The sequence below is a fragment of the Agelaius tricolor genome, unplaced genomic scaffold (genome assembly GCF_023055355.1).
Source record: "Agelaius tricolor isolate 1412-34295 unplaced genomic scaffold, bAgeTri1.0.p SCAF_3, whole genome shotgun sequence".
Taxonomy (NCBI): domain Eukaryota; kingdom Metazoa; phylum Chordata; class Aves; order Passeriformes; family Icteridae; genus Agelaius; species Agelaius tricolor.
In genome coordinates, this window is record NW_027269263.1 from 5,654,372 (window position 1) to 5,678,140 (window position 23,769).

The 23,769-nt window shown below is 42.7% G+C and overlaps 1 protein-coding gene across 2 annotated transcripts in view; it reads left to right on the forward strand.

The window, feature by feature from the left end:
- The window catches only part of ATXN10 (ataxin 10), an 82,182-nt gene that overhangs the window by 29,258 nt on the left and 29,155 nt on the right, over nucleotides 1-23,769 (forward strand). Inside the window, exons 6-9 of one of the 2 annotated variants that reach the window (XM_071422295.1) lie at nucleotides 4,526-4,606; nucleotides 15,375-15,540; nucleotides 19,224-19,332; nucleotides 20,289-20,458. In XM_071422295.1, coding sequence (XP_071278396.1) covers nucleotides 4,526-4,606; nucleotides 15,375-15,540; nucleotides 19,224-19,332; nucleotides 20,289-20,458 — 526 coding nt within the window. The remainder of the gene's footprint in view (nucleotides 1-4,525; nucleotides 4,607-15,374; nucleotides 15,541-19,223; nucleotides 19,333-20,288; nucleotides 20,459-23,769) is intronic. The other variant, XM_071422296.1, reaches the window with a different exon arrangement.

Genomic DNA, 23,769 nt, shown 5'->3' on the forward strand with positions numbered 1-23,769 from the left:
TGTTGGACAGTTTAGAATGTCCTCTACCCCTTTCTTCTGTTCTCCAGAAAATAATTATTTTTTAATTCCAGGAAAGTTGAAGTTACATTGCAGGTTCCAAGTTCAGCTGTGGTTTTAAGCAGTACTGACCCTTGGAAAAGTTTCCTTAATTTTAGAGATCTGAGTAACTTCTACTTTCTATTTACAGTAGCAGTGAATTGGCACAGATTTCCTCAATCTTTCAAAGCTCAGCCTCCTACATTTAATTATCTTGTCACTTCTTTTTTTCTTGTGTGTATTGTGGAGAGGGGGGAGCAGGAAGTACTATTAGCCATTGCTAATCATCTTCCATTTATTTCTTGGTAGCTCTTCAGAAAAAAATTATTTCAATTTTACATATAAATTAGATGTAATCTCTGTTTAGTGCCTTTCAGATGTAGCTGTCAAATTCAGTGGGAGTGTCCTCTGAATCAGAGGAATACTGCACATAATTTGAATTTAGTCTTCTAGACCATGGAGTTTACTTGGTGGGAGCTATCATGGCCAGTAGGGAGGATGCTTTCATTGGGGAATGCCTTTGGAAGATGGAAGGATGTTCACTGTTGTGCTTGGTTCAGCACAGGAGAGGAGCGTTGTGATGTTTGATGTTTGATAGGAGCAAGCCTTCCATATGAAAATGTGTTTCCTTTTTCTCCTTCTGAGCAAGGAGTGCTGGTGTGGGAATGGGGTGAATTACTTCTTTTCTAGGGATTTTATGGCAGCACACATTCCATTTGTTATGGAATAGCTTTCTACTTGTAATTGTTTATTTAAATGGTTCTGTTCTTGTGCAAGGATGAAATATGCTTCTTCTAAAATGTGCTCTGATTCCAAATAATTCCTCATGAGGCCTATTGCTTTTTTAGCATCTAAAAAGGCTGGTGATGAGAGTTTGAAGGTTGGCTGAAAATAGCTGAACTTTCTTCTTTACTTTTCTTCAAAATGTGGATGATTTATTACATTTGTTTGTTAAATTGCAGTAAAAAGCTATTTAGTTCTTACTAAATATTTTGGATAGAGTGTCATTATTGTAGGGTGATGAAAAATGCTTTTGGCTTTGAGATTGAAAAAGAAGTTTGCTGATCAAGTAGAGAATTGCCATGTCTTGTTCTTTGTACTTGGAAAACATGTGGGGTTGTCTTCCTCTTTTCCTGAGACTGAGGAAATTGTTCCCTAAATTTGCTAATGGGATAAAATCAACTTAATATGGAGCATGACATTTGATGATAAAGTTGATTGCTTACACCCAGCATTGATTGGAGCAAGCTTAGTGGCCATCTGGAATATACTGAGTGCAAATGGAGCTCATACCACTTTGTCTTGGCTGCTTCAGAACTGCAGTTTGGTACAATACAGCCCTTGTGCTGTTGTAAAGTCTTTGAACATCTCCTCCTCCTGTATTTATCTACTATGGAAGCACTTGATTTTTTAGGATTTTAGCCAAACAGTTTTTAAAGAGTCAAGAAGATTGGCATATTTAACACTATTCATTTCTTACTGTGTTACGCTTGCATAACAGCTTTAATTTTCATGATTTCCTTCACTAAATTACAGTGATCTTCAGTTTATTCCAGTGGTTCTGCTGTTGGCCCCCAAAGAGAGTTTAAATCTCCTACCAAAGCCTTTTGTGTGCATTTGAAATGCCATGTTCAGTCAGTAACCCAAAACTGAATATCTTTTTATATTTCAGAATTGTGGATGATCTTACTTTTCCTCTTCTTTTCTCGTGCCACAAATGAAAAACAGGAGTGCTGAGAGGACTAAAGATAGAACATTGAATTTGCTGCATCCTTGCTTAGTTACCTCCAAAATTGCTAGGCATGGTGAAGGAGTTGGAAGTGCTTTACTCCACTGTTCTTCTGTTATCTCTTGGTGATGATGCTCATGCTCTGTTCTTCAAGATACCATAGTGCAGAAAGTGGATAAGGTAAAAGGAACACTTAAATACAGAAGCAGATATTTCATAGAATCACACACTGGTTTGGGTTGGAATGGACTTAAAGCTCATCTTCTTCCACTCCTGCCATGGGCAGGGACACCTTCCATTATCCCAGGTTGCTCCAAGTCCTGTCCAGCCTGGCCTTGGATGCTTCCAGGGATGGGGCAGCCAGAGCTTTTTGTTTTCTGAGGTGTTGCATCACATCATGAAACCAGAAGGTAAGAATCAGAAATTTTAGTCTTAAAATATTCCAAGCTCCTCAAGCAGTAGAGCTCTAGCCCACAGAATGTGCAAAACGCACGTGAAGAAAGGCAGGAGCACTGACCCAAGGAACAGCTGAACTATGGGCTTTCCACTTTGCAGCAGTGATCAGGAACATGAACCTAGTAGCAGCAGATCTTTTTCTGTGATAATTATTGATCACTTTTTAATCATAAGACAAGTAGGCAAGAAGGTTTCCTCAACGTAGTCTTAAACGTGAAAATTCGGCTTTAAATTAAATAGCCCCAATTGCAAAATAGAAAAATTGGGCTTCAGGCTATCTCCTCAGATGCACTTTTTACTCTACTGCCTTGTCAGCTGAAAATTGTACATTCTTAGGCCAAGTTCTGTGTTCTGCACAGCACTGATCTGTGCTATTTTCTTCCGCAGCTCCACACAAAAGTTTGTGGTTCTGCTTAAATCCATGGAGAATGAAGTTGGTTGTGACGATTCTGAAGGTTTAACTGTGGATGGCTGTGAGATGTTAGTTCAGGAGCTGTGGAAGAGTTGCCCTTGAGTGCCCTGCTGATGGCTTCACTTGGATGTTACAGCTGAGTCTGCACAGCTCAGCTGGATACATTGATGCTGCTGACTTTGAGTCTTCGTGTTTTTTGAAATTTGTGTTGAAAAGCTCTTGGATCAATGCTACACTCCTCAGCGTGCCAGTTTTAAGTTGATGATTCCTTACACCTCTGCATATTTTTTTTTATGAATTAATGTGCAAATATCAGTAAAAAGAAGTGCAGTAGAAAATAGTTTTTCTTCCTCCCCCTCTTAAAAATGTCAAATTTTCAGTAACTGAATCAGATGCTGTTTTAAGTCCACAGTTAGCATTAGAAATATAATAGCTATTAATCTTTTGGACCTCTTAGTCTCCTATTTGTCCAGTTGGCATTGAGTATTTGTGCAAAACATACTTTGTTGCAGCTGGAAGACTTCATTGTGATTTTATTAACTATGCAAAATAAAGGCTGTCAGTAAGGGGAAAACTAGGGAGGAGGTGGAGGGAGTACTGAAATCACTTGATTTTAATATTATTTTAGCTGTTCTTTTTCTGTGATTTCATCAGCTCAAAGGATGCTCTGAGACTTGTAATTCCTAGACAAGCTACTTTAAAAATGCATCATCTTGTTTGAGTGTACCTATGCACCATAAATATCACTGCTTGTGCTCTTGGGGATGCGACTTGAAGAGCTAAATACTTTTACCTACTTTGATTTTTTCCCCATAACTGGGATTATGAGTCTGGGTTGAAATTAAATGAGTGCCACCTGCTGTGGACTGCTGTAGATGGTGCTTGGGAGAGCAAACAGTGAAAATACTGGCATTAGCACAAGGCCAAGGCTGACCATATTTTCCAGAGAAAGTATTAAGAAGAAAGAATGAGCCATTGCCAGTTTTGCATAGATTGTTTTTTAAATAGACTTTTTTTTTGAGGAAGGTTGATACCATAGATCCCTTGCAACATTTTGGCGAAGAGAAAGAGGGAACCAGTGGCCGGTTTGTCAACTTTAGTCATTTGTTGGTCTTTTTGTATTCCAGACAGAAACCCCAAATACGGTGTGAGAAAGGGAAGGTGGTGATAATTTATTACAGAATATACTTCACTGGATTTTGACTGGCAAGATCCTTGTGTTAAAGTTGGGGGTGTCTTGTGCAAGGCCAGGAGTTGAACTTGATCGTCTTTGTGGGCTCCTTCCAGAATATGAGATTCTATGATTCTATACCTACCTGCCTTGTAAAGCAAGGACTTGGAATTGGTTTTCAGCTTAGGTCTCTATTACACAAGGAGGGTATGTTTTTGAAGTTGAGAAAAGTGCTTTGCTGCCTTGCATCTGACAAAGAAATTCCCATTTGCTTTGATGCTTTGTTAGATGGCCTTTTTTTAAGAAAGATAAATATATTATTTGGGCATTTTTTTGACTTTTTGGGCTTACAGACAGTGTTATGATGAATAGAGTAATAATTTTCAAGCTGCTTTAAATTTTGTCTTTTTGTATAAACCATTGGATGAGTGTTTCATTGTTTGAATTGTGGTGTATATAACAGGCCTAAGACTTCAGCCAGCTTTCCTTCAAGCATGTGAGTAAAAGTGTGCTGAACTGATGAGAAATGGGCATTGCTGTGTTAAGGGAAAAACTGCAGGACAAGGTGCAATTATTTTGTGCCAATTTGTATCTATTAGTAAGTAGGACTAAAAGCACAACACACATTAATCTGCAAGTAAAGCTAACCAGCACCATTTGAAGTAAATGTGGATACTGCTTTTATAGCTGTAATAAGACTTTTTTTTTTCTTTTCCCTTAGGTTCCTGATTGTTACAGAACATTTGCTGAAATGTCCAGAGCTGGTAAAAGCCCTCTATGCCAAACTGAGCAATCAAGAAAGGTAACCCCAAAACCAGTGTGGCTTTTAGTATTTAGCATTCCATATAGAGTATCCTGTTCACATGATTGAAAAACTGTGTGGTTTCATAGTTGGCACAAAATATCTAAATACATGTTTCTATGTTAGTAATGGTTTTAAATTGGTTGGTTAACATTACAGCTTAGCCACAACTGGCAGTGATTTATGTAGGGTTGCAGAATCCAGGTTGGCGCCATTACTCTGTAAAGAAATACTTCACACACAAAAAAGGACAGGATTTCATGCCTGGGTCTTGATTTCATAAGAGCACCACACCCTGCAGACTTTTACAGCTCGATTAGAAATGTCCAGAGCTCTTCATACTTCTGTGGTTGTGTCCAGAAATTAAGAGGAAGCCTTTAAGAAAGATGGAAGTGTCTCATGCTGGTTAGCAGAACCTACATAACAATAGATGAACAGATGCCTGTGATTACTTAGTCTTTAATGTTTCAAGTGTTGAAAAGCTTCAACAAACCTTCACTGAAAAAGTATTGATAGCTTCCTTCAAGCATTTGAGTAAATGTGTGCTGAATTGATGGGAAATGGCCTCTGCTATAATGGAAAAATGCTCATTGCTTTAATAGAGAATTGAGGAAGATTAGGAAAGATACTTTATTAAGACAATCAAATTTGGGAAACACTGCTAGAATTCTGCAGCTCCTCCAACTGCTTGAAGATTTTGTGGTTGCATTTATGTGTTTACTGTGCCTACGTTGTTCTGCATCCACCCAGGGAAGCTGCAAGTTCCTCTCTAGTTTTTGCAGGTGAAAGACAAAGCACTAAGTGAAACAGTGCCTTTGTGGTTTTTTCTGTGTTTTGTGTTGCTTCCAGTGTTACCACGGGTCAGGGTTCAGGTACTGATTGGAGAAAGGATGTCAGACAAAGAAAGAATATGCAATAGGTGTGAACTGTAAATAAAATACCATTACTCTATAGGGATGGGAGTGGTAAGGAGGCCTGAAATAAATCCTGTGTTAATGTGATCAGGTTTTTAGTGGTATTCTGGCCTGGAGAAGTGCATGGTGTTGTGACAATGCCTGCTAGTTCTCTGGAAGGGATTACTGTAGAAGGATATGGCCATTGAGGTAAAAGAATATAGATTCTTGAATTCTTTGCCAGATTTGAGATTTTCCTGCATGTCTGTGCAGGTATTTGGCAGAAGTATTTAGAAAAAGCCTCGTTTGCATTCATCCAAGTTAGCCTTGAGCATGGACACACTAAGTTCATGCCTTGCTTGTCTTAATTATAAAATCTTCAAAAATGAGCACATCTGTTGTTGTCCCAAGAAGGGTTTTTTTTTTTTTTTTAATTAGCAGCATGAAAAAGTGCAGCTGAACAGCTTCATGTGTTTTTAAGATGCTCAAGTACTTGGGTCTCTAACCTTGATTTTAGTGTTGTTGATTTTAGTTTTTAGGTGAAGTGTCCAGAGTGAAGGATGCAGCCATTGATGGAATTGCCTGCCAGGAAATGGGCACTCAAGCTCCTGTAAGCAGCAGCACCACTTGCAAATGCTCAGCTACAGGGCTGCCTTTGTCAGTGCTTGGAATGGTTTTGTTCCTGGCAATGCTCACAGCCCTAGAGTAGCTGAAGGTAGCACTGATCTACAGGTGCTCACAAATTTACCAGTTTTCATTTAATGTGATGCTTGCAAATATCATTTGAAGATGAAAGAAGTGAAAGTTTTCAGGAAGGAGAAGCCTCAGTCACAGAGGGAGAATGTCCCAAGTGTCTGGCCCTTGCTAAGAGGTTATAAACAAAGCACATTTGATGCAAACATTGTGTGATCCTAAGAAAACCAATAGAATTTTACACTGCTAGTTTTAGGCTTAGTGAGGCAGCATTTTATTGTGTAGTAATGAGCTTCCAGATTTAAATTGCATTTGAATTCTGTTGTTTATTTGCAAGCTGCAGGAAACAGAAGTTTGTTTTACTGATGACTGCAGATACCTTATAGTGGCTGTTCTAAGTTTATGCCAGTTTAGTCAGCTTCAGGAAGAACTGGTTTAAATTTGGCTAGGGGGAAAAAAAAAACTGCAAGAGAGTCACAAAAGTTCTCCCTCAGTAGTGCCGAAAGAAGAGGAAGATGACATGCCATGATTATTTCCAAACAGAAGTATAATAGTAAATATAATCCACAGAATTAGATTTGAGATACTGAACTGAGTACTGCAAAAATTCAGCTGGTACTGGCAGTTGTCATATTTGTTGTATTTAGCTGCAGGCAAACAAATAGGAGGAGATGCTGTCGTTTGAGTGCCTGAACAGTTGTGAGATCATTTAAAAGAAATGGGCAAATTGCATTGTCTGGGAGAACTAACTTCAAAAAGTTAGGGGTGAATCTTGAAAGAAAACTGAGAGAAACAATAGAAAAAAGTAATGTAATGGAACTTGCACCAGAACAAAGCACTGCACTCTCAAGAAACTACTGGCTGAATGGCAAGACTTGCTTGAAATTCAGGGAAAGAGGGGCATGTCCTGAATGACTGTGCCTGGAAGAAAACTCAGAAAAATGATTTGACTTGAATGCCTAAAGAGACCAAAAAACTTCAAAAGAAATTACATTCAGGTGTTGTTTTAAAGAAGGACTGCAGTAGTTGAAAAAGGCATCCATTCATATTGCAAGGGGAAAAGTAGTGCAAAAAATTTCCCTATTCACCATTTAATCTATTAATCTGGGTTTATGGAAGTGTGGTGACTCTCAACTTGTTTACAAAAGGATTGTTTGTCAGTTTTAAACATTTATTATTTGCATTATTGGTGCAAGAAGTGCTGACTAGAATCCTGTCAAGCAGAAGGTAGCATTTGTATTGGGTTTGCATGGCCTGGTTTTGGTAGCAGGGGGATTACAGAGGTGGCTTCTGTGAGAAGCTGCTGGAAGCTTCCTCCATGTCTAGCAGAGCCAATCCCTGGCAGCTCCAAAGATTGACAGGCTTCAGGACAAGGCTGGGACAATTAGAGGTGGTGGCAAAGCTTCTGTGATAATATATTTAAGAAGAGAGGAAAAAAGAAGTTTTTGCACAGTTGTAATTGCAGTTTGATGGGGAATGTTGCCCGGGGATGGACTCACACTGCAGCAGTTCACTGGGATCTGTTGCCTGTGAGGTGGACTCATGCTGGAGAAGTTCATGGAGAGCTGTCTCCAGTGGGAGGGACCCTGTGGGTGCAGCAGGGGAATGAATGACTCCTTCTCCTGAGTAGCAGGAGAAACAGTGGGTGATGAACTGAGCATAACCTCCATTGCCTGTCTCCCTTCACCACTGGGGTAGGAGATGGAGCTGGGAAGGAGGGGGGTGGGTGGGAGGAAGGTGTATTTAAGGTTTTATTTTACATCTTATTATTCTGCTCTGATTTTGTTAGTAATAATTTTAAGTTATATCTCTAATTTCGAGCCTGTTTGCCCGTGACAGTATTTGATGAGTTGTTGTGGTGTGTTTTATGCTTGTTCAGTTTTCCCTCCATTGTTCTCTCAGAAAGTCCTGTCCTGTTACCAGTTTGTGTCAATCCCCAAACCCCTCCCCAGTTGTCTTGGTTACCAAATGTATCTTTCTTGTTCCCCACCCCTGGCAGCCTGCCTGTCACTCGACACCCCTGCCTCTTTTTCTAGAGAGTTCGGGCCAGGGTGTCGAGTGATTGGGTTAGGGGCCAGGGTCCCTCCCGCAACTGTGTTTGATGGGTTCTCCGATCATGCCAATCCTTAATGTATCCCTCTCTGATTTGCTATCTTTCACCCCTCCCACCCTCTGTAAAACCGAGGCTTTCCCTGCCTCGGGGCTCTCAGCTTCTTCCACCGAACCTGCACGTTTCCCTACCAATAAAACCACCCCCCCGAAGAAACTGAGGGTCGCCTCTTCATTTCATCCTGCGACTTCGGAGCTCTTTACTGCGGCCACACGTCCGCAAGGCTTGACATCGCCTTGGGCACAAAGCCCTGACTCCGGGTTGGGGAAGTGCCTTACTGGCTGGAGGTTGGCTGGACACTTATCTAGCCTGGGCGTTTCACTTTTCACCGGCCACTGCTCCAGTTTTGGCGCCCGGCGCGGGGCCCCCCCTTTTCTCGGATTCGTGGACCCCACGGACGGGATTTCGAGAATCCCAGCGGTCGCGGAACTACCCTGTGGTCGAGCAGACCTTGTGCGCGAGGTAGCGCTCCCCGGGGACCCTGGACGGCAGCTCCTTGCACCTGGGAGTCGTCCTGTCGCAGGAAACCCCTCGTTCTAGCTTTTCGTTTGTCGCCTCCGGACTTCGTGAGTATTCTGCTACTCTCCCTGTCGCCTTCCCCTCTATTGGTGTTTCGTCACCACCCTTCTTTTTCTCTAGACAGGGGCCGGGGGTAGGCACCCTTATTTTTTTTTCTCTTTCGCGTTTACTGGAACGGGGGGGGCTTTTCCGCAGCTGCCACTTATAACATCGAGCGATGGGTGCAAAGTTTTCGCTCTCGGCAGCTCAGAAGGGGCTGTTTTACCAAGTTGTGGGTATCCTAGTTGGGGGGGGTTGTTCCGTTGATAAAAAGGAAGTTAAAAAATTAATCCGATGGCTTTTTTCTGAGTTTCCCGAAGTCTCCCCCGATCTAATTAAAGATCCTGCCTTTTGGCAGAGGGCAAATGCCAAGTTATCAAACTTGATTAGATCACGAGACACCTCGCTTTCTCCGTTAGCTTTTTGGATTTCACAAATTCGATCTATCTTGAAAGCAGGAGGAAACTCAGAAAAACCTTCGGTCAGTTTTAGTTCGTGCCCCAGTTCTCCCGCCTCTCCCTCTACCCCTAACCCTTCTTCCCGTCCCCACAAATGTAAAACCGGGATTCTGAAAGGTGCAGCGCGCTCCAGCCCCGCGCAGGGTGACCATTCGTCCCCTAGCCCCCTTCAAAATCCTCGGCCCCCCCGCCCTAAGAGTCCTGGCCAGTCTCTTAGGGGCTCCTCGTCTTCCCCTACCTCTCCTGTTCCCGCCCCCAGGTCCTCAGTTTCTAAAACCCCAAAATCCAAAACCCTAATTTCTAAGTCCCCAGTTTGCTCCCAGTCGCCTCCAATTCCCCAAAATGGCTCCTATGGGGCCCAAGATGGAGGCAACCACATGGCTGAAATGGCGGGAAAGCCCTCTTCTTCTCCCCAGAATCCCTTTTTCCCAAGCTCCAACCCCTTCCTGCCAGTCGGCCACTCCCAGTGTTCTACCCCCTCGTCCTTCCCCCCTCCTGGTCCCTCCTCCTTTCCAGAAACCTCCTCTTCAGTAGTCCCTCCCCTTTCTCCTCCCACATCCCCGCCCATAGCTCCTCCCTCGGTCCCTCCCATACCACCTCCCATCTCTCCACCCCCCGCCAGTCAAAAGGTTCCACCCCTTGTCTCCGCCTCCTGGGAGGGTCCCTCGATATCGGATTGCCCTGCTCAAGTTCCCAGCCACGCCCCTACCTCCTCCTCTCCCGGTTCCCACGCTCTCCCTGCCGGCTCCCGCGCTTTGGGTTCCGGGGGGGGGGCAGCAGTTGGGAACCGGGAACCGGGGTCTGCTGCGATACCATCCGCAGCCCCGGTTGTTTACCATCCAGAGGGAGATGGTGGGGTGCGTCGCCAGTGGGTCCCCTTACACCATTCACAAATTAAGGAGCTGTGCAAGGCACAGAAAGATTACGGCCGGGACAGCGAATACTTTCGGGGAGTGTTGCAGGCAACACTTACCGAAGCCGATGTCACCCCCTCTGACATCCGGCGCCTCTTCACGTGTCTGCTCAATCCCACCGAGCGGGCTATGTGGGAGGCAGCCTGGAAGAGGGGAGTGACGGAGGCCCTCCCGAGCCTGTGGGAACGGCCCCACACGGGGCTAGACCTAACGGGCAATGTCCTGGCCATCGATCAACTCCTTGGGACCGGCAACTGGGCAGATGGGCACTCGCAGGCGAGTGCCATCCCCCAGGAAGCACTCCGGGAGTCAGCGCGGGCAGCCGAGAAGGCGTTCCTGGCGCTGCCGGGGGCGGCTCCTCTCCTTTCTTTTTCCAGAATCTTTCAGGGCGCCGAAGAATCTTTCCTCGATTTTGTCGAGCGTCTTCGAAAAGCTGTCGAGCAGCAAGTGGCGGACGAAGTTGCCCGGGAACATATCCTGAAGGAAGTAGCATCCACGAATGCAAACTCTGCGTGTAGGGATGCCATCCTCAGCCTCCCGATGCACCCACCCCCCTCGCTGCACGATATGCTCGAAGTCTGCACCCGGAAAGTCCTAATCATGCCATCTAGGGAGGGAGAGAAGAGAAAACAGCTGCCACCCCGAGTCAGCGCCACAGAAGAGGCGCCTGAAAACACCTTCTCTGAAGCCACCTGCCGCTCGCCTGCTCCCGGTCCTTCCGCCGCCAAATCACCCTGCCATCTGTGCGGAAAGCTCGGGCATTGGATGCCCGACTGCCCGCTGCGGCGGGAATTTTATGAATTCAAAAGGGGGCAGGGACTCCTGGGGAAAACCCAGACAAAAAACTAACATCTGAGCGCAGTTCCCCCCTGCGCCATGATAAAAATAGGGCGGGACAACTAACACCACGCAGGGAGGGGAGATCTCAGGGACCGCCGCCTGCCAAACAAGACATATTCTCACCGGACTTGTCACATGTTGCATGTCTCCAACCTAGACCCGTGCTAACTGCCTTTTCTGCTTTCAGACCCTTCCGGCTGCAGCTGACGGAGCCGCTACATCTTAAGAACTCCGATTTTCAACTCGTGTCAGTCAGCCCGGAATGACCATTAACTTCCTAAACTGTTCTTTCGAAAATCTCAATCCGCCTATTGTGCGACATTTCGGGAGACATGAGCAGCTGCAGGCCAGGGTCAGGCCTCCTGTCCTGATTAAGGATCCGGAGACCTGGAAAACGGAGGGGCCTTTCGATCTAGTGACTTGGGGAAGGGGATACGCTTGCGTGTCCACCCCCTCAGGTCCGAGATGGATCCCCGCTAAGTGGGTCAAGCCCTTCCGCCCTGGGAAGACTCTGAGAGCAGAAAACGTAGAACAGGTCACGGAGGCATGTTGGCGGCGGCGGCGGAAGCTCCCAGGGATGGAGCCACTCCCAGTTTAACCCTCTCCCTGCCCCGGGCAGGACCTGATTCAGAGTCATTCCTTATGTCTGTCTCTTGTTTGTTTTTAGTTTTCCCCCAATGGAACGTGTCTACATCTTAGCCCGCTTGACAGCCGTCCTCATCTGGACCCTGATGCCATCAGTGGGCCCATGGATCGTCCCCCAGCCCAAGGCCAACGTTTGGCGCACCCTCGCGAGTGCCCTTGGCCAAGAACACATATGTTTAGATATGGGCTCAGCAGAGGACCCGATGTCGTCATGCCTTGTGGGGATCCCTCTCTCCCTTAATGAGTTTCCCTCCCCTTTCAATACTTCCCTCACCTCCCTCTTATCCAAGACCCCTCCTCTAAAAATCAATGCACAAAATGCCTGGGGAGAAGGAGTCAAGGGGCTGGTCCCTTTGAGCTCTGAACCTCCAGAGCTTGATTTGCTCGGCTCAGCCAATGCTTCCCTCTGTATTTGGTTTCAGTTCGCCCCTAACCCTTGGGACAGCAGGTACTCGTGGATCAAACCATCAAGGCCCGAGTACAAAGCTGCCCAGTGGTGTCGAATGACCATCGAGATGCCACTTGCTTCCACCCTGGGTAGCCAACCGCTGTCCCTGCCCCGAGGTATCTTTTTCATTTGCGGAGACCGAGCTTGGGCTGGCATCCCCGCTCGTCTAGCCGGAGGTATCTGCACTTTTGGGCGGCTGTCGCTGCTTACACCCAACATTACCCAAATTCGCGATTGGAAAATGAAAAGAGCACAACCGAATTCGGCCCGCTCCAAAAGAGATCTCAAAGATCTCGACCCGGATTGTGACTCCCAAATTGAACATTGGTCGAAACCAAAAACTGTAGCCCTCACCCTGCTTTTGCCCTGGGTGTCTGTGGCCAAGTCTCTAGGTGAATTGGCCCACCTGGAGTGTTGGGTAGCTAAGCAAGCCAATTTAACGTCAGCGACGCTATCAGACCTCCTCACAGACGAGGAAATTACAAGGAAGGCGACCCTCCAAAATCGCGCGGCAATTGACTTCCTGCTTTTACTGCATCACCACCGCTGCGAGGAGTTTGAGGGCCTCTGCTGCCTTAATTTGTCATCTCGGGCTGAGGACGCAAGGGTGGCCATAGATAAAATGCAAAGCCTTGTCCACCAAATAAAACAACAGACATCAGACTGGCTGGGGGACCTCTTTCAAGGATAGGGTCTGTCAAGCTGGGCTGAGTCCATCCTGAAAACTATACTTTCCACCCTTTTAGTTTTACTTATTGTTTTGATCGCCTGCTCCGTAGTCTGGGGACTCGTAAAGAGACTTATATCCAGGACCATCAATGTCCCAGACGTCAGCCGAGCGGAAGTCTCAGAAGAAGAAGGAGAAAGAGTTGACACCGCTTCATCAGAAAACTCCGATCCTGAAGACTCCAGCTCGGTTTCTAGCGACGCGGAGCAGGCTGAAACTTCATTTTGAACAGTGTTTGCCCTTACAGTTCTTTTATTTTTAAACGAAAAAGGGGGAGATGTTGTGGTGTGTTTTATGCTTGTTCAGTTTTCCCTCCATTGTTCTCTCAGAAAGTCCTGTCCTGTTACCAGTTTGTGTCAATCCCCAAACCCCTCCCCAGTTGTCTTGGTTACCAAATGTATCTTTCTTGTTCCCCACCCCTGGCAGCCTGCCTGTCACTCGACACCCCTGCCTCTTTTTCTAGAGAGTTCGGGCCAGGGTGTCGAGTGATTGGGTTAGGGGCCAGGGTCCCTCCCGCAACTGTGTTTGATGGGTTCTCCGATCATGCCAATCCTTAATGTATCCCTCTCTGATTTGCTATCTTTCACCCCTCCCACCCTCTGTAAAACCGAGGCTTTCCCTGCCTCGGGGCTCTCAGCTTCTTCCACCGAACCTGCACGTTTCCCTACCAATAAAACCACCCCCCCGAAGAAACTGAGGGTCGCCTCTTCATTTCATCCTGCGACTTCGGAGCTCTTTACTGCGGCCACACGTCCGCAAGGCTTGACATCGCCTTGGGCACAAAGCCCTGACTCCGGGTTGGGGAAGTGCCTTACTGGCTGGAGGTTGGCTGGACACTTATCTAGCCTGGGCGTTTCACTTTTCACCGGCCACTGCTCCAATGAGTGATCTCTCATGGCCCTTACCTAAACCCATGAGCCCTTTGTGAAGTTTTTTCTCTCTTGTCCAGCTAATGGGGGTAGGAGAGGGAAGGAAAGTGAGAGGGTGGCTTTGGTAGGTGCCTGGCATCTGGCCAGGGTCAGCCCACTGAAATACTGGAATAATTCCTTTGTTCATCAAGTCAAGCAGACATGTCAAGTCTAGCCCTGTGTTGGGGGCAAATGACAGATGTGTGGAGTTGGGTTTTGCATGGGATGCCAAATGGGAAAGCCTTTGGTCGCTGGGGGTGCTGGGGAGCTGGACTCTGGTTGTTTGGAGATTGCCAGGGTTACCTGGCTGTAACCTGCAGGACAAACAGACAGTGAGCAGAGCCCCTGGGAGGCTGCTCCAGCCTCCTTCCTGAAGTCTACCCTTTGCCAAGGGTGCAGGCAGCGCTTCTGTGCTGCTGTGTTGAAAAAGCTTTTTGTCCTCCTTCAGATAATATTTTAATGCAGCTGTATTAATGACACGGAGGATTGAGTTTAGCAAGGACTAAGTAGCTGTTTTGTGATTAATAGAGGTGGGTTCCTGGAGGTTAATAAAGCAGTGACTGAGCTTTTCCACAGAAAAAGACATTTCTCTTCCTCTTCTGACAACCTGCTTGGTAAATTTAAAAGAAAAAGCATTTGAGCTATTCCACATGTTTGAATGTCATTTGTTCCATCTGAATTTCAAATATTTCACTGGAAGAAAATCCTGAGCTGGCTTTTGAATTAATTTAGTAAAGAGTGTTCTTAGAGTTTGAGGGAATGGCAGTGAGACTTCACCAGTCCCTGTGTGCTGGATTGGGGCAGGGACCTGTGGGAGGGCCTCTGCCATATCCAAGTCCTACTTCCACAAAATACTTCTAGCTTGCCCTGACAACATGAAAGGACACTGGAAATAAAATAACATTAAAGCTGTTAAAAAGCCCAACCCAAGCAGATTTCATACAGCAGCTTCATTTTGTATCTCGTTACTTGCCAGCTTCATACATTGAATATCTCTGAGTGGTACATGAGTGATTAACTTGGATTTGCTCAGTCCATCTAGTAACAATTATAAAAAGAACAGAGTGTGCATATCAATTTTTATTTTCCCTGTTTGGTCTCAGAATTGGTTTGGGGTTGTGGGGGAGAGTTAGTGGAGGACTATGAGCAAGGCAAGGGCTGTGAAAACCTGTATTTTTCAAACAGAAGCTGTCAAATAGTCTGTGCTTATTTTGCTGTGCTTAACAGCTTGTAAGAGCTGGTTTGCTGGAAATTTTAGATATAGGGAATATGCAATCTCAGTAATGTTTTGTTAGGACATAAGAAAATATAAATTGAAATAGACCTGAGAAAAATATTGACTGTCTGACCAGGTTGTATTAATTTAATGATGAAATAAATTAATTCTGTACAGAAAAAAACCCCAGCAGACAGAAATTGATTGCCAGTATTCATGAGGCTTGTTAATTTTTAAAAATCCTCTCTGTTACTATTTTTATCTTTTTAACTATTTATTTATCATTTTTAATGCATATTCTACTGATAGTGGTATGTGGCTCAGTGAATCTGACTAACAAATTGTTTTCTGTCTCCAGAGTTACTTTGTTAGAGCTGATGATGGTGAAAGTAAGTGACAAGAACTCAGTTAGCAGTGAAGAAATGAATGTGTTTGTGAGACATGCTGGCTTCCTTGCAGACTGTTTCCAGGAGAAATGTGGAGCTGTGCTCAAGTTAACTGCTGCAGCAGCTGCAGAAGATGAGGTATGACTGATAACCATTTCAGTACTAGAATTTGATGTGATAAATCCTCATTGCCACTGTTGCCCCGGGGGACACACACATAACAGTATCTTGTCCAGTTTACCTTGGGAAAGCAGTGGCAGAGCACACAGTAGATTCTGTAGGACAGCAGGCAACTTTTGCTTTTAATTTGAGGATGGCAGAGGATATGGTACATAAAAATAAGTCTACCCCATTGTTAAATATTTCAAAATCTAAAAAAATGTTCAAGTTGTCACATATTTGGATATTTTATTATCTTACTAAGGATCACTTGTATAATTTATTTAAGTTGTCAATTGTGATTAATTCAAATTTAGAAGTGTAGTGACAGGACAAGGGGGAATGGCTTCACACTGATGGAGAGTTAGATGTTAGGAAGAAATTCTTCCCTGTGAGGTTGGTGAGGCCCTGGCACAGGGTGCCCAGAGAAGCTGTGGCTGCCCCTGGATCCCTGGAAGTGCCCAAGGCCAGGCTGGACAGGGGCTTGGAGCAGCCTGGGGTAGTGGAAGGTGTCCCAGCCCATGGCAGGGAGTGGAACTGGATGGGCTTTAAGGTCCCTCCCAACTCAGACCACGACTGAGATGAGCTCAGCTGGTCAGAGCATGGTGCTGATAACACCAAGGTTTGGGTTTGACCATTCACCTAAGAGTTGGACTTGATGATCCTCGTGGCTGCCTTTCAGTTCAGAATATTTTGTGATTCTATGATGACCCTATGATTCAAATATGAACCAAACCAAAGATATTTATTCTGGGCATAGATGGGAAGCAGTAATATACATGGAGTCAGAATAATTTTATTGTTAATACAAAACCAATATGCAGTAGTTTCACTTCTAGAAACTCTAGAGAAGAAGTGTCATAAGTAATTTACTATCAAAGTAAAAAAAACCATTTATCTTAAATGCTTTTATATGATAATCTTAAAAAGTGTTGGACTTGCTTGGATTTTTTGTTTAAATAGGCACAAGAATTTTAAAAGTAGGTTTGAGATGTGTTGTGAAGAAATACCATAAATCACTTTATGGGGAGGTGGTAGTTGGATGTGTTAAAAAAACCAAACACAAACCAGCAAGCACACAATCTCTTCTTATCTGTCCAAGAAACACAGCCTTCCCCACTGCCCCAGCTCTTTAGTCTAAGTTATGGCAGATAACTTAATGGACTGCTTCTGGAAAAGGTACTAACTTGGCAGTGAGAGGACATACATTGAGACAATTCCATCTTTACTTTTTTTTTCCCTGCCTTCCTTTTTTTTTTTGTTTTTTTTATCCTTTGTGGTTACTTTCCAAACAACTTTCTGTGGTTTCAGTCATGGAAAAAAACTATTTGTTTGAACACCAGAAGGAGGTCTCTGTCCAACCAGAAGGTGCTGGGACAGCAGTATTGTGAATATTACTGCATAACTTACCCTGCTTGACACTGACTTCTTATTCTTCTCTCACATAAACAAGAGGTATAAGTTGAGAATCACTGTTTGGTGGGAAAATGGGGCTCATTGAATTAACATAAAATACAAGTCCTACTAGATGAATAAATGGAGGACAATATATGTGCATGCATATTTGGGTACACACTTGTTCACAACATATTATTGCCATGGGAAAAGAGAAATGCCAGTCTAAATTCATAAAACTCTTTTCTTACAAGAAATTATAAAGAATTGCACCAATTTCTCCTCATTTGTAGAAGTATTTTTAGGTTTTTTTGTAGCAGTTGTATTTAACTGCAAAAAATGTGGTTGTGCATGTAGAGTCTGTCATTAAAAATGCTTTAGGCAACATCTGTGATACTCAGCTTGGCTTTGCCTGGCCTTCTCTGTGGCCCACAAGCCAAGTGCCTTGCTCAGGCCATGTCTGTAGTAGTAAGCTACCTTAGGCTCCAGAACTCTGAGGCCACATTTAAAAACTTTTGGGAACAGTCCTTGGACTGGCCTGACTCCCAGAATGTTGTCTGGGTGTCCCATCTACTGTTTAACTTGTTAAGTGTAGACACTGCTTTGTTTTCTTAAGGAACATCAGGTCTTGTAGCTTGCATCCTAAACCCATGAGAAGCTAATCATATGCTTTTGCAGTGCTTAAACCAATGTTTAAAATAGCTTTTCCATTCAAAGCCTGACTTCAGCATCAGTTTGCTTGCACTAACTTTCAACCATACTTGCAATTGCAAAATTCTTTTGCATACTTGCAAAATAAAACTGTTCCCTGGACTTAGTTCATCTCTTTATAAGGAACATCTTTTCTGCATCTTTCTCTAAATATGTTTATTTTAAAAAGTCTTCAGTTATTTCCTTATTTACTTTTCAGATTATATCCATAGCAAGATGTCTGTCAGAGTTCAAACTATTTTGGGGTTTGAAATTCAAAAGGAGGTATTTTCCTTTACTGCCTTTGTTTTGTACAGGTGGAGGGCAAAAAACCCCAATTTGGAAAGTCAGCAGCAGGGAAGGAACTTTTTTTTTTTAACTTAGCAAGTTTCAAATATACATGAAAATTCAGGAATTCTTTTATGGTTTTTAAATAATCTGTTCCTTTTAAACATTGTAAAAAACTGGTTACTGTCTCAGAAGTGCAGTTGGGGTATTACTACTTGGTAACAGGATAATGGCTGATTATCTGCCTTTGTGCTGATGAAAGCAGTTTATTGAATAATTTAGGGCAAGACTTGCACTTTCCTACACCTGTATGGGTCAAAAAATAAAATGCAGCTTTAGTACCTGGGCCCTATAGCAATTTGGTGTTTTCAAGGAGCAACAAATGAATATAATTGTACTACTTAATTCATGAACACTATTGTTGATGATTTGAATAACAGTATATGGATCCAAAATACTACACTATGGGTAAGTAAACCTTTTTTTTTTCCTGGACCAGACAAGGCAGTAATAGTTACTGTGACCAATGTCTGAGCCTTTTCATGGCTACTTGCAGTTTATGTAACACTCCTGGAGTGGGATCATCTTGCAGTCACAGCCTGGCTTTTGAGCCATGTGTGGTGTTCCAGATTCTGTCATGTGCTCCTAAGGTATTTTCTGTAAGTGCTGGATTGTCATTATAGGCAGGACCAACATATTCTGTGAGAAAAAATAGTTCTGTGGCTGAATAAATAATATGCAAATGAACTTGTGTCTCATCCCTAACCAAAATGCTGCATCTCTGATCACAATCCTATTTACCCAAGAATAATGTAAATTCTCACAGCCAAAGTTTGTTTGACCGCAGAACTTTACAGAATTCCTGCGGATAACAAATTGGTGTCTTGCAGGCGGTGTTTGTGTCTTTAAAGTGGAACACTCAGACTGAATAAACTCAAAGAAAACATTTATACAGAAATAATTTTCTCAGCTAGTAATTTTCTGTATTTCTGCTTTTGGAAGCTACTGTGTTTTTGTTAAAATTTTATCCCTTATGGCTCTGTTTTGGTTCCCCCATGATTTTTCAGGCAGATATAACACTAACTGTAGAAGAGAAATTATTGCAATCTAATATGTTATTGTTATTTTAGAAAGTTGCCCTAATTTTATATAAATTGATTCTTGGCAGTATGGAAGACCTGCACAGAACCTGAGGAGCTGAGAGTTCCTGTCCCCTGTTTACATTTCTGGGTTTATGTTTTTAGGATAACCTTCATAAGCCATTTTCAGAAATGCAGTTTTCATTCCAGGAAGCACTGGTGACAATTCGTCTTCTCGATGTGCTTTGTGAAATGACCTCAAACAGCAGCCAGCTGGAACATCTGCAGGCATTCCCTGGTTTGCTTGAAACAGCTGTAGGTGAGTGAGCAGCCACAAGGCTTAACTGTTGGTGCTCAGTGAATGAAAACATGTTTTTCACCACTGGTGGTCATTCTAATTCTGACCTTTGAATGAGATAAATAAATAGAAGATGGAGTTAATCTGCATATTCAAATATTTGATTTGTTCCTGGAAATTTTCTGCTTCTCCACTTTCTCTGTTGGCCTGTGTTGCCCAACAGAGCCTGGATTCAAGTATCAGCAATGTTCTTTTCTTACTGAAAGTGTTGCAAGGGACAGTTGCTTCCTACATTCCTACATTCCTTCCTACATTCTGGCTGAATATGTAGAAGAGTTTCTTCAAGAAGTAGAAAAAGGACTTTTCCTCCATGCTTTCTGTTTCCCAAATTCCTGAAATTGAAGTGCAGTTTCAATGTTATTAACCAAATCCAGTGACTTTTAAAGGTCAGCTTTAAAGAAGCTAAAAAACAGCAAGGGAAGGACTGTACATAAATAAAATTATGCCAAGATATTCCAGAGTTGCTCAAGGGAGGAAGGAGGGATGATACATAACATGACCAGTGCTTTTTTACATTTTAGTACTTTGAGACTGAGGTATGCTACCATTTTGTGAGAAAATTGTAAAAGTTTGTGTATTTTTGAGACAAATAGGTAAAAATTAAAAAATAAAGAGGTTGAAACAGCTCTATTCTAACTCTTTAGGGGGAGATCAATAGCAGCAGCCTTCAGCCTTCATGTGTCAACTATGTAAGGGTGTAAAAAGTACTCAAAAATGCATTCTGACATTGGGCTGATCTTTTATGGTTAGTTATATTAGCCCATATCACACAGTGAGGTAAACTTCCAAACTTCTTTGACATGATGTTGAATATGAGAAATTATGTTGCTTATTGCTGAACTGAACAATTAAAAATAGAGCTCTGTGCCAAGTGAGACTGATTTTCTCATGGTAATGTATTAAAATGTTTTCTCTAGATACCCTGAGATTAACTCACCTTGCTGGGAAGCAGGCTGTAAATATTTTCACTGCCACACATGCTGTGACAGGGCAGGAGGAAATTTCACATCCAGCTGTTGGTTTCAAATCTCATCTCATTCGTTTGATTGGAAATCTGTGTTACAAGAATAAGGAAAACCAAGACAAGGTGAGCTTGTAGATTTTTATGGCAGAACTCTGATGTCTAAACAGATGCCTGACTATAAGGTAACTGAAATATATTGTTGGTCTAGAAATTGATTTGTAAATCATAGAATTGATTGTGTAAAAGAAGCTTTTTTTTTTGGTGCCTATGAATTACTATCACAATTATGCTGACTTTTTAATAACAATATAATGTTTGCCTGCCTACCTTTTGTTTCAGCCCTGTGGAATGCAAGCCAGTGCCTAATTCCTTTGTGGTTTTCACTTTTGCACTTTGTTTGAAAAGTCTCAAACTAAATTTCAACTTTAATTTGAAGGGAAATGGATGTGATTTGTTGCATGAACTTAATTTTAAATCTTTGAATTAGTCTGATGTTTTTTCTCCCTTTTTCATGTCACTTTAAAAATGGAGGCCTGCCTTTATCAAATCACTTGAAAACCTTTATCTTATAAATCCTATATAGAAAATCAGTTTTGTAGGGAAAAAGAGGAAACAGCAGCAAGCTTTAAATATTTTTTTTTTTGAGTGATAAAAGATGTGGCTTTCTTCCAGGATTTGTTAGACTATCTTAGTTTCAGCAAGAAAAACACTTCCAAAAGTGTTTTTGTCTGACAAATTCTAGTAATATGATCCTCTGGATGGGTAATAGGGGAATGATTTTCCACTTCCTCGTAATCAAAGCTTTTAATATATCTGAAAAATATTATTAATACTAATAATCTCTCTTGCTTAGTTGCATCTCTGACCCATTATGATGTAATGCTGTTTTTTATCAATGCAGAGATGAAAAAAAGGAAGTCTTCTGGGAGGAAAGGGAAAAGAAAAACACTTCTACTGTTAAAATTAAGCTTAATAAAAGTAGCGAGTAAAACATCTGGATGCTATTTAGTGTATCTAAATTAGCTTGGATTTATATGTATATATAGATCTCTAAGCCAAATTGTTTTATATGACACTGGCTTCCTAATTTGAAGACTGTTCTGCCTGAAAATATGAACAAGATTTGACTTGTTTGGAATTCAGTTTTCAATTCCTTTTTTTTTTCATGGGGGCAAGCTGTGCAATTAATCCACTTAGTTAGAAAAAGGTGCCAACATCCATAGATCAAACTGTGACCACCCAACTTCATGTTCTTCCTGTAGTGATTATAAAATAGAAAAGCTCCTATTAAAGACACAGGCTTTTTTTTTTTTTTTGCAGAGTCACAGAATAGTTTGGGTTGGAAGGAATTTTAAAGACCATCTTGTTTCACCCCCTGCCACAGGCAGGGATGTCTTCCACTATCCCAGGTTGCTCCAAGCCCTGTCCAGCCTGGCCTTGGGCACTTCCAGGGATGGGGCAGCCACAGCTTCTCTGGGCACCCTGTGCCAGGGCCTCACCACCCTCACAGGGAAGAATTTCTTCCTAATACCTCATCTAAACTTTTACCCTCTTTCAGTTGGAAGCCATTCCCCCTTGACCTTTCACTACACTAAGTCATTTAACAAATGGTTCTTTCACACTTAAGGTTTTTAGAAAAACTTCATGAGCTTATCTATTCTTCTTCAGGATGAATGTAACTTTTTAAAAATAATTGCATTCTGGCATAGGAGGATTTGAAATTACATGCAGTGAAGATCATCCCACATTTAACTGCACATGCTATTCAGAGGTGGTGGGGGGAGAACTAAACCTCTTGGATTTCTTAAGTAGAAACTTGCATGATTGTGATTATTGTGTTTTCCCAATGTTAAACAGAAGCCTGAAATGGAGGAAAGATTCTTGGTTTACAGTTGAACAAAAGAGAAGGAGTCTTTTAGACCTGGATGCTCTGAAGTGGAGCTCCTTCACACCTACCAAAAATTCTCCATGCTTCCACTGGTTGGGTGGGGCTGTTCTCATAGAGCTCTCTGTACCTTTTAATGCTTTGCTAGATAAGGACAAAACACTCAGGGTGTTGCAGGACTGAGCTCTGTAATTGGTAAGTTTTGTCTGGGTATAGCACTGTGAAAGTCAGCAGGAAAGCTGAAAATGGACCTTCTGGCAGAAGTCCTTTTAAAAGGTTATTAAAAGCTTTTTAAAGGGTTTTGCTGTGCAGATGGGGGCTCGACCTAACTAATACAGGAGTACACTGAGTAGAAGAGTCTCTGTGGCTCAAGACTGTCTTTTAGAGTATCTGTTTGGACATAAAAGGGAGCTGTCCTGGTCCCATGTTGTTAATTATGTTATTGTGCTAGTCTTCAGCTTTGTTGCAATCATGAAGCCTTAATAAGGTGCTAAGATTTCCATCAAAGCATAGAGACTGGTAAACAAAAGAGAATCAGGCTCTCTCTTATGGGGCAGGACAAAATGAGTAATAAAGGGTTGGTGTGAGGTTCTTGCCTTGAGGTCAGAGATGAATGCATAGTGTGCAGTATTGTTTGTAAAGCAATGGATTATTTTGTAACAAGGTGACTCATTTGTCCTTAAGGAATAATACAAAACTTTATTCTGTTGTGCTGCCCCTTCAGCAGCAGCAAGTTAATGTTCCCTCTTGCCCTGCTCCTATTCCCTCTTCTGCCCCTCCACTTGCTGACAGCTGATACAGTTGATCCATTGTGACTTACCCAGTTTGGCCAATTTCACTTGAAACCTTGATCATACAAAGAATGGAAAGTTAAAAAAGAAAATAAGCTGCCTCTGTATACATTTCCAAAGAGTCTGTACCAACTTGTAGGCTTCCTGGCTTCCTTTTGACTCTGGAGGGGTTTTTTTGAGCCCTGTGTGGTGTTGAACCTAATCATTGTAGTGGTACAGCACAGCCCTTTCTAAAGGAAAGCTTGGTACACCAGTGTCAAACAGCTCTTTCCAGACCTAAGTGTTGAAACTGCATCTGTAGCATTTCTTTTTAATGTGCCTGTTGAAGGTGTAAAATCCTCATTTTCCCAGACAAAAATCTAAAAATAAGGTAATTGACCTTTATATGGAAGAGTTCTCAAGAGGTTTCTGCAACTTCTTTCCTGGTCCAGCCAGCTGAGTAATAGTTGTCATACCTGTGGTAACGACTTCAAACATGAATTAAGCTTGGTATTCACCAAAGGGTTTTGTGCTGTTGCTCCTTCTTTTCTTCATCCTCAAATGATTCTGTAAGGCATGGATTATTAAAATTCTAGTCACTTGAGAAATATTTAGAGATGTTCAGAGATTTTTTGTTGTTACCTGTATCATACTCAATGAAGTGAAGAGCACCATATCAACTAAAAACATTCCTTGCTAGTTTACTAAGTGATGAAGAACTGAATTTGTTTGGGGTACACAATGTTAGAAAAACTTACTAAAATAACACCTTCTGATGT